Below are 11,201 nucleotides of genomic sequence, written 5' to 3' on the forward strand. Positions count from 1 at the left end.
TAAAATTTCAACAGTTTAAAAAAACAAATTAAGTGACAGTTTCAAGTAAAGATGACATTTCTTTGTATTGCATTAATAAAAATTTTTATGGGACAGAAGTTATGTGATTTCTTGATATTTTCTAGTTTTGTGAAGTCAGTCAGTAAAACTTTTCTAGACGTATTCCTCTTTGAGAACCATAAATCTTACAAACTAGAAAGGATGATATACAAGGCTTAGTGCAAATTCTTATTTTACAGATGAGAAACTAGTCTTAAAGAGGTTAATTGTCTTATCGACAAACAGTTCTAGGACTTAAAAAATTAAATTTGGGGCTGGCAGGTGGTGTGATGGTTAGGGCACTGGACAACTACATGACCAACCGTGGTTCGAGTCCTGAACCTGGTGGCTTGCTTTCTCACTTGCCCTCTCTCTCTTTCTCTCTCCCTCTCTCCCTCTGGTCAAATTAAAATAACTAACAAACTAAATAAGTAAAGTTAAATAAAAAATAATTATTTTTAAAAATTAAATTCATCTAACCTCTTGTCCATGGCTCTTCTTATCACAGAATAGCCTACTGCTCTGAAATTTTAGTGTGATAATTTCAAGAATCTAAGAAACAATTTAGCTTAACTCTAATCTTAAAAACAACATACACCTATACCTTGCTACATAAAATATTACTCAGCAAATGAATGTTCATACAGAAGCCAAAGTAAATTATTGGTGAAATTATTTCGATTAACAAATTGAAAATTATTTTTGCTCTGTGATTTTCTCAATTATTACCCTGTCTTTCATCCTCTGACTATGTAGTGAGTGGGTTCATAGAACAAAGAAAAATAAAGAAATATCATACAAAGCCAAAAATGTCTGTTAATATGAAAAGAAAAAAACTTATTAGGTTGGAAGCAGAGTCAGGGGAATTGCAGTTACAAGACCAGCCAGGGCAACACAGTAACACCTTGTTTCTAAATTTAAAAACAAACAAATAATGCATTTACCTTTTTTAAATTAAAATTTGGGATAGCAACAATAGAAAAGGAGATGGGAGAGCCCACAGAAGAACAGTAAGAATCAAAGCAGAGGAAAATCTGACAACTTCAAGGACGATGAGTAAATAAGTAAAGCAAAGTGGGTTGAGACTTGTTTCATGTTTATTACGGTAGGCACATAGTAAATGGCTGATGGATAAGATAAAGGGAATGATGGTGTCAAAGGCTAACACAGAAGTTCTCAGTCTCTAATACACATAGGAACGATCCGAAATGTTTGTTTAAAATACAGAGTCCTTAGTCTTTATCACCAGAAACTCCAATTTACTCACTGAATTAGGAAGGACCCAGAAATAAGTACCTTTAGTAATTCGAATGCTTATACTTTGAGAAAGACCAGGCTAGAATTACTGAAACTCTTCAAAGAGAGAAAACATTCAACCTGGACAAAGAAACCTAGAGAAAAGAAAGAAAAATACCTGAATGGAAATAGAAGAAAGGAAGGAAGGAAGGAAAAGAGAAAGAAAGAAGGAAAGAAAGAAGGAGAAAGAAAGGAAGGAAGAAAGAAAGGAAAGAAAGAAAAAAAGAAAGAAACTAGAAAGTCAAGTTGTAACTAAATTAGGCAAATGGTTCAGTGGCTTGAAGCAGGATTTATATGGGTGTGTATAAAAGACAAGCAAAGACTGGTGAGAGGTAACAAATTAATGACAAAATCAAGAAAAATATTGAGCAAATTAAGGCTTTACCTTATATTTTAAAAAATAATATATGTATTTTTTCCTTTTTAGAAGAATTTTAAACTAAGAAAAATGTACCCTTAGTTTTTCACTCATAAATTTCTGCTATTATTATTTTGGTATATTTCCTGCTAGTTTTCATTTTGTCTTAGTTTTTGGAAGGTTTGTTTGTTATATATAGTTGAAATAATGCTGTATATACTATTGAATAGCCTACAGATATTTGGGCATCCTGAGTGCTCTCATAGTCTCAGCTACTGGAGAGACTGAGGCAGGAAGTTGAGGCAAGAGGATTGCAAGTTTGAGGTCAGCCCGGACAATATAGTGAGAACTTGTCTCTCTCTCTCTTTTATTTTTTGGAGAGGCTTTTGCTATAGGGCATGTACTTGCTGGAAAGACAGAGACAGAGAGACAGAAAACGAGAAATCACCCTCCGGGGAAATGGCCACACCACAATCCCTTCTCCTCCTTTGTCCTCTTGGCATCTTGGGCACACATGCACATGCACCTGGCATAAGTTTAAGCCACCAGGTCTGGGACCTCACGGTTGACTACATGGGAGTCCAGCGACATAGCCATTACACCAACTGCTGGTCCCGAGAACTTGTCTCTTTAAAAAAAAAAAAATCTGCATCTAACATAATTATCTTCTAACATGTTATTAATAGAAACTTCATTTTAAACATCTGCTTAATATTAATAATAGCCAGTTCTCTTTTCTTCCTTGTGGAAGAACTTAGGTTTGTTCAGGCAATCAAAAGCTTCAGGGAAGGTTGCTTCTACTGAGTTATCAGGAAAGTCATGGTGCATTTTTGCATAGAAAAACATAGGAAAATATGTCATGGCTTTCCCAACTACCTAAATATTTCTGTGATTTTATTTAGGTCAAGCTAATCATGGTATTATTCTATTCTTTTTCTCAATCTATGGCTGAGGAAAGAACAGGTTACTTACTTCTGGCCAATAAGATATAAGGGCTATTGTACAGGTTGGATTTGTGGGAGAGATTCTTAGTTTTCAAAATGTATAATAATATGAGGAAGAGATAATCCCCTTCTTCTACCTATGGACTATGTGTGACAAGGAAGCAGAGGAGCTACTGTTTGGAGGTGTTGCAGCCATCTTGTGGCCATGAAGGGAGCCCAGTCTATAAACTACAGATGGAAGAACAGAAGAGTAGGAAGAACTGGGCCCTAGATGATCTTGTCACTCCTGTAATTAAATATCCCTGAACTCTATCTTTCTTGAGACTTCTAGTTATAAGAAAATAAACCCCCTGGGGCCGGCAGGTGGTGTGGTGGTTAAAGGTGCTGGATTCTTACATGGCCAACCCTGGTTGGAGTCCTGGATGGACCTAGTGGCTTGCTTTCTCACTTTCTCTCTCTCTCTCTCTCTCTGTTCCTCTCTGGTCAAATTGAAATAAACAAATGAATAAATAAATAAAGTTAAATAAAATAATTCTAAAAAGAGATTAAAACTTTAGTAAAAAAAAAAAGAAACCCCCTATTATTTTTTAAAAGAATTATTTTATTTAGTTTTATTTGTTTATTTTTTTTTAAATTTGACCAGAGAGAGACAGAGTGAGAGAAAGAGAGGACCAGAAAGTGAGAAAGCAAGCCACCAGGTCTGGGACTCGAACTGTGGTCAGTCATATGGGAGTCTAGTGCCCTTAACCACCATGCCACCTGCTGGCCCCCTAAACTCCCTATTTAAGCCCCTTTTAGTTGGGCTTTCTATTTCTTGCAGTAGAAGGCACCCAAATATATAGCATTGTAATCTTTTTAACAATTTTCCTCTGTGGGCTATTTAAGTTGCTTACCGTTTTTTACTACCAGGTTTTGCCTTGGATATTTTTAAGGAAAAAAAAAAGTTACATGGCTTAGATAATATAATTTTTTTGAGGGAAAAGAAAAGAAACAGAAATGCACTTGAAATATCTCAGGTCATCAAGGCTTAATTATTCTGAATTTTCATTCCTGTTATTGCTCACTGCCATCAGCAGAGGTAGTTATCACTGGCAAGCTACATTTTAGAAGGAAATATTGGGAAATACTGTCAATATAACAGACTAACCAGGTTGGACACAAATAATCCTCCAAAATACAAAAACCATTCATTTTGTTTACAATGTGTTTTATGTCTTCATCAACTTCCGATTTTTCTTTATAATATTGATAAAATTATTTTGGAAATAAGAAAGGCAACTGAGACCAGCAGGTGGTGTGGTGGTTAAGGCACTAGACTCCCGAATGGTTGATCACAATTTGGGTCCCAGACCTGGCATCTTTCTCTCTCTCTGTCTCTCTCTGTCTCTCTCTCATCTCTTCCTGGTGAGCTCACATACCCTGCAGCAAATTTAAAAAAATAGTAATAATGATAAATAAAATTAAATAAACCATCCTTAAAAGAAAAAAAAGGCAACTATTATGCCAAGGTAATACCGTTCTTATATTAAAATTTGCTGTAGATTCTATAATGTTCAATCCAACTGCATCTAGTCTGTCGTGTTGGTAGTATTTAAGAACCGTTTCCGGAAACCAGCAGTTAACGTAATGGCTATGTTGCTGGACTCCCACATAGTCGACCACGGTTCGCGTCCCGGACCCAGTGGCTTAAAACTCATGCCAGGCATGTGTGCATGCGTGCCCAGGATCCTGAGAGGAGAATGGAGGAGAAGGGATTGCGGCGTGACCATCCCCCTTGGGGGGTGATTTCTCGCTTTCTGTCTCTATGTGTCTCTGTCTGGTGAGCACACGTGCCCTATAGTGAAAACCTCTCCAAAAAAAAAAAAAAAAGAACCATTTCCCAATTACCATCTAGAGATAGGCTGTCCCCTCATCAGAGTTGGAGTGCACATTATATAATGAAGAGATTGAAATGATTATACTAACCTATTCTGACTAATGAACAGAAGAAACTCCTAGTAACTGCCTCTGACTTCATCACTAGGGGTAGTTGGGCCTATACATAATTAGAGGTTTTAGATTTATTGTCTTTTCAAATATTTAGTTGTCCTTGGGACCAGCAGTTAGCGTAATGACTATGTTGCTGGACTCCCACATGGTCGACCGCAGTTTGCGTCCTGGACCTGGTGGCTTAAAACTCATGCTGGATGCGTGTGCGTGCGTGCCCAAGATCCAGAGAGGAGAATGGAGGAGAAGGAATTGCGGCATGGCCATCCCCCCTGGGGGGTGATTTCTTGCTTTCTGTCTTTCTGTCTCTGTCTGTCTGGCGAGCGCACGTGCCCTATAGCAAAAACCTCTCAAAAAAAAAAAAAATTTAGTTGTCCTAGAGTGAAATTTTGGATATACCTCCTCATGCAAAAGAGGATATGCCTGTGCAAAATAGCATGTTAAATTATACTCACAAAGCACTACTCTGACAGTGACCTACATTTCAAGATTAGAATCAGTAAATGTACCTAATGTACATTCATCACTTTACATTAATGACAGATTACAATGTAATTCATTTTAGAAATTATTTTTCAGGGGCTAGCAGGTAGTGTGGTGGTTAAGTCACTGGACTCCCACATTACTGACCATGATTCAAGTTCCAGACCTGGTAACTTGCTTTCTCACCTTCCTTCTCTCTCTCTGATTCTCTCTCTCATAAAATAATAATAATAATAATAATAAAATTAAATAAACATAATTTTTAAAAAGAAATTATTTTTAAAATCTCACACATAAATTACAATTAAAGTCATAGCTCAAGAATAATACTTAACTTGGGACCAGCAGGTGGCATGGTAGTTAAGATGCTGGACACTCCCACATGGCCAACCATGGTTTGAGTCCTGGACCTGGTGGCTTGCTTCTAACTTTCTGTGTGTGTGTGTGTGTGTGTGTGTGTGTGATCAAATTAAAATAAATGAATGAATAAATTAAAAATAAATAATATAATTTATTTAAAAAGTAATACTTAACTGTTATTCATAAAGTTCTTTTGCACTATGGTTATGACTCGTGATACTTCCCACTCCTGGTTGCTCACCAGGAGTATTGATTCATGAGTTGACTATGGTGGAAGACATAAGAAAAATAGGCTAATCTTGAACTCTGATAATGACTCTTCTCTGAACAAAGCAAAAAACAAAAACCAGCAGATCAATTTCCCAAGATACAAGATAACACTTACCCTATGATGTCTCATAAGTTTATCTCACGTAAGATTCATTTCCCATATACTTGGACATTCTAATGAAGAATAAAACGAAAGCCAGAAAGAATTTGGAGAGGCATCCATTATTCAAAAGCTCACCTGAGATCATGAAGAGTGTGTGGAAAGAATCTACTCTGACAGACACTAGATCCTTTCTGAGCCTACGTGGACATTGGATTTAATAGTTTAGATTGAGGGGAACTGTTAAATTAAGCCTTATTGTAGATTTTTAAATTATATAAGTAGTCATTCCCAAAAAGTGCCCCTTGGCAGAAACTTTACCATGAAATCACTGGAACTTAGCATAGGACTTGGCACATAAAAAGAACATAATAAACTATTAAGTTAATGAATAAATAAATCAGCCTTAAGTTTTGAAATAGTGTATATATGGAAAGAGGACTTGTTTTCTCCACTTTCTCTTCTGTTCTTTCACTTCCAATTCCTTTTTTCAACTAAAATAAAAGCAGAGGGAAGGTACTCCAACCTATATATCCTTATAACAAGGACTTCAAGGATAGGTCTACAGCTTGATAGTGAGCAAGGGTCACTCTTTGATAATTGGACTGAACCTGTGTGATGGACCCGTGGTGCTTGTGGTCAGATGGGGTGGGTGGGGCTGTAAGGCTGATTACTGAGAAAAAGCCTGCAGGATTAGAGGGGGCTCTAGGGACAGTCAATATGTAATCTTGCTCTAAAGTTTCAAGTCTTCTGTGCTGAGATGGGCAGGATCTTAAGAGAGTAAGGGTAGAGAGGTCACTGAGTTAATTCTGTACAAACAAGAGAAAACAAACAAGAGTTTCATTCTTCTACATACCACACACACACACATGCACTCCACACTCCATCCCTGCCCCTTCTCAGTGAAGCCTTTGGGCTCATCTCATGCTGGAGAATGCAGTTATGTGAGTGTTAAACCAATGAGTAGACATTTTGTTGGCGAAAACAGCTCTCTGATGAGAGACTGAGTGACTTCCAGCCAGGTCCCCTGAGAACAGAGTAAGCAGTGAGTCTGAGTCTAGAACACTTTTTGAAACCTCCTGGTAACCTTGGTAACCCCCTTGTATTGACACTGGTGAAAAATTTTCAATATAGTGCTCAAATCTCTACCTTTCACGCTATATCACCCTAAAAGTACAACATGCCATCCCACACAAATACACGATCTTAAAAAAATTGGAGACCTGTTGTTCAGTGATAAACAGTTTGTGAGAACACATTGGACCACGGGGTCACAGATTCCTCTGGCATTTCAACTTTGATCATTTTCCTTCCAGACTGTAAATAATACAATTGTTTATCTTCATCCAAAGCCATCCATCCAAATCCTACATTGTACTTCAGGGTTGTCATTATTCTAATGTAATATTCCCCAGGAACCATTTTGGAAGGGTTGAAACGCCCCAGAAGGTGATTTCATATTTGTCATGAGCTTGATACATGGAGTAACCTGTTCTGACATTTTCCCAGGGACTAAAGGCCAACCAGCGATGGAAACCCTGCTAGTGACCTAACTCAGTTTGCTTTGTAGAGAAATTCTAACCTCTGAGGAAAGGATTTCCGCCTTTGGGGAAAAAAATATCTTGTGCAAATATAGCTAAGTAGTTTCTCCCTTCTCTTCTCCTCATCTTCTTGAAGGTTGTATCTTCCTGCACACTCTCTGCAGGAGGATTTTAGACTTCTTCCCTGAAGGCAGGATAAAGGCGGTAGTAATAACTCCTAGTGTTCAAAGTCTAATGGTAAGAGAAGTTGCCCATCATAAACTCTGACAACAGGTCAAGGACTTCTAAAAAATGAAGTGGTGAGAAACTCCCTCTTCCTTTGCCTTCTGCTTCTTCCCACCCTGGGCTTTCAAGGAGAGCAACCTAGAAGCTGCAAGTTATTCATAGTGATTTATATATTGCTTTTATTTGAAGGAATAAATACATGAGGAATTGGTATAAACAACAGTGGATAAAACCTCAGAGATATCAATTTTGATATCTTTGAAAAAGAAATAGCACCATTGTCCAATTCCACAATGCCACACTGTAAAAAGGGAAGGGCTGAAGTTTCAGGAAGAATTGTGAGAAGCCCTATTTTTTAAGCCTAGGAATAATGAATGCCTACACTCAGTATTAAATTTTTTAGAGGCAGCCCAGTCTTCTAGAATCCAGAGGAAAATCAGAAGTTAAATAGCAACACACTTTTGCAGGCGTGTTGAAACAAACAAGAAAAAGTTTTATTTTGAAAATACAGTCTTTAAAGATAGATTTGGCTTCCATTTCCCATATCTAGGTGCATCCAACAAGATACAAAACGAAGACCCACGACATTATGTACAGAGCTCTAAAATGAGCTGTGAATATCTACAAGACATTAGCATATGCTCTTGGTGAAGGGATGTAGTGTGTGGCTTTCTACAGTTCTCAGTCCTCCAGAAGAAGAGTTAACTCCCTGGAGCTGCAGGTGTGTCTGCAGCGAGGGATGAGCTGGGGTCAGTGAAGGGTTGGGGGGTGGGACTCCCGGGTGGGAGGCGTGGAGAGGTGTCTGGGGAGGGGAGCAGCGGCGGCACGGGGCAGATCCTGGGCTTCTCTAGAAGTCCTGCCGCGGGGTGTGAGTCAGGCTGTGCCGCCGCAGATCACAGTTTCGCCTGAACACTTTGCCGCACTGCTCGCAGCTGTAGGGCTTGATGTCTGTATGGGTGAGAAGGTGAGTTTTCAGATTACTTCTCTGATTAAAGGTTCTTCCACATGTGGGACATTTGTGTGGAGATTCCTGTTCAGATGTGAAGCAAGCAAAGGATTAATCCTTCACACCACCACTGCACCCTTCTCAATAGTTCCTGTCTTATCCGTATCACAAGCGTTAACATAACACGCGCATGACAACAAAAGAGGGGACCTGCAGAAACAAATCTGTGCTCCTAATCCTCCAATCACGAAAACACGTGCAGGCGCTCGCAGAGGCAGGGGCCGATTACACTGATAAGTGCCGCGGCAGACCCGGCCACCGCGGCGGGCTTTGTGATTCCCAGCTCTTCACATTTCACCACCGTGTCACAAGCAGGAAAAGGAGGGGAAGGAAAAACTCTAATCCTCTCTTAAGGAACGACATTCTCCCGGGTAATAAGGCTCCTCTTTGCTGGAAAATTAAACTATTCCTCAATGTCCTGAAAGCTACAAATTATGAGGCCCCTGGGAAAGACAGCGTATGGAATTTCACCATGTCTCCATTATCAAAGTTAGCTTTATTTCCTCCCAAACACAAAAAGCTTTAAATGCAGGGCAGATTGGATGAAAAAAATAATAATTCTAAAATTAGGGTTTACTATAATGAAAGTGTCCTGTCCTCTAGGAAAAATATAAAAATGATTTATGTTAGGTAGGATTAATTTTATGTATTTTTTTCAAAATCAAGAGTACTGCTTTTCCCCACCTACAGAGCTAGTCTAAATAGAGCCTTTTAAGAGAAAGATCCTGTCACCAAAATACCCTTTGTAAGGCAATAATGATAAAACAAACCAGTCACTGGTTTTAAGGAAGAAAACAAACTTACCTGCATATGTAAAGTTTTGTGAACGGCTAGAGTTCTAGACTGACAAAATCCTTTCCCACACTCCTGACATTTGAAGGGTTTTTCTTTGGAATGGATATACCTGAAAATTAATATAAGGTTTCATTGAAATGGTGTTAGCCCTAAGGTGAGGCATTTCTTTCGACAATTATTCAAAATGAAGTCATGAAAAAACAAAAGAAACAGGATTTTCATTATTTATATTTTTAGATTGTGGGGTTTTTTTGTTGTTGTTCTTCTTTTTGTGTAATTCTGTTTATGGTTAACCTCAACTAACACACAACTAACAGACTTTTCAAAACATTCACCGGGCTGGCGGCTTTATCTACACTTGATCGCCCTCTCTGGCCTGTTCTGGAGCTTGAAATCCTGGGGGATGAGTCCTTCGTGACCTCCATGGTTTTCTTTGGGATTTAAACTGGTCAAATCATGATGTAAGCAAGGCCGAGTTTAGGAGGACTGATTTCAGCGAATCCCTTAAAGAGGATGGGTGTAGAAGTCCCACCTCGAGGCAATAGCAGAGAGACCGGAAAGGACCCCCTCACCCTATCCTCTGGTAAGTTTTCACCAGATAAAAAACACATATACTATTTTCTTTAGTTGTTATCTATCAGTAATGTATAGATTAAGGTCCTGGCGGGAAGTTGGGAGCTGTTTCTAAATTCAGCGACCTCATGATCCCCTCAAATACAGCTTAAAAAAAGGGTCTACAGGCAGAATTTGGGGTGCGCCTGGGAAAAGGGGGAGAGGAGAGTAAGGGAGAGGAAACTCAGCAAAGGTGACCCAAATAGATTTCCAGAAAGGTCCTACTGCAGCCAGGACCGGCACCTGTAACAATAAGGGCTTTGGGGTCCCTCGGATTTTCCAGCCTCCAATTTTCCTCAACGACAGGGGCTAGGGTTGCAGGGTAACCTATCTCCAACTAAGGTCAGTCATCTGTCTTTGTCTGTCCAAGTACGGGGGAAAGGGCCTTGCCCCTAATAAGAACCGCAGCACCCGCCCCCCCCCAGGGGCGGGGGGGGGGGGGGGGGGGGGGGGGGGAGGGGGAGGGTGAGAATCTGAAAGGTTAAAATGCCACAAAAGTGCTTGCTGTTCTTACAAAGTCTCATCCATTTTTCTCCCCCCCCCCCCCCCCCAGTGGGGGCGGAGGGGGAGTTGGTGGGGGAGTAGATGTTGGGGCTAGCTGACACAGACTGGGGGGCCTTTGGGGATATAGTCTAGATGGGGCGTTTCAGTGACACTTGGAATGCCTATCAGAACCCCCTGTTCTGGACAAACTTGCCTGCCCTCTCGGCACCCTCCTTCCCCACCTCACCTGTGATCCCGCAGGTGATCTTGCCTCCGGAAGGCCTTGTGGCAGATGTCACATGTGTACGGTCTCTCGTCCGTGTGGGTCCTCTCGTGGATGAGCAAATTGTAGGATTTGGTAAAGTGTCTGCCGCAAAACTTGCATATAAACTCTTTTTTCGTTTTGGAGGGCAACCTCCCTCGGGAAGGCTTTCTGTCAGGAGTCAATTTACTGAGACCAGAGATGGGGCTACCCAGCCCGGGGCTCAGCTTGGACAGGTCTCCCATCTTAGGAGGATCCTCTTGTGTGGCAGCCACGGCCAGGTTGGCAAAGTCAAAACGGGGCCGGTCCTTGTGCAGGGCTGGGAGGACATGGGCAATGGCCCCCTGCTTGGGGTGGAATAAGTGAGTGCTGAAGGGCAGAGCCGGGAAGGAGAAGCGGGCGTCCACCAGGCCCTGCGCCGCCGGCATCTCCGTGATGGTG

General features: G+C 40.4%; 1 protein-coding gene across 2 annotated transcripts in view; it reads right to left on the bottom strand.

Annotated features, from left to right (window-relative positions):
* Positions 1-8,074: 8,074 nt before the first annotated feature.
* OSR2 (odd-skipped related transciption factor 2) overlaps positions 8,075-11,201 on the bottom strand; it is a 9,420-nt gene continuing 6,293 nt past the window's right edge. Inside the window, exons 3-5 of one of the 2 annotated variants that reach the window (XM_006159714.1) lie at positions 10,746-11,184; positions 9,413-9,512; positions 8,075-8,550 (exon numbers count right to left, since the gene is read on the bottom strand). In XM_006159714.1, coding sequence (XP_006159776.1) covers positions 8,476-8,550; positions 9,413-9,512; positions 10,746-11,184 — 614 coding nt within the window. In that variant the 3' untranslated portion in view covers positions 8,075-8,475. Of the gene's footprint in view, positions 8,633-9,412; positions 9,513-10,745; positions 11,185-11,201 lie in introns of both variants that reach the window. The other variant, XM_006159713.1, reaches the window with a different exon arrangement.

The sequence above is a fragment of the Tupaia chinensis genome, unplaced genomic scaffold, assembly GCF_000334495.1.
Source record: "Tupaia chinensis unplaced genomic scaffold, TupChi_1.0 Scaffold000646_1, whole genome shotgun sequence".
Classification (NCBI taxonomy): domain Eukaryota; kingdom Metazoa; phylum Chordata; class Mammalia; order Scandentia; family Tupaiidae; genus Tupaia; species Tupaia belangeri.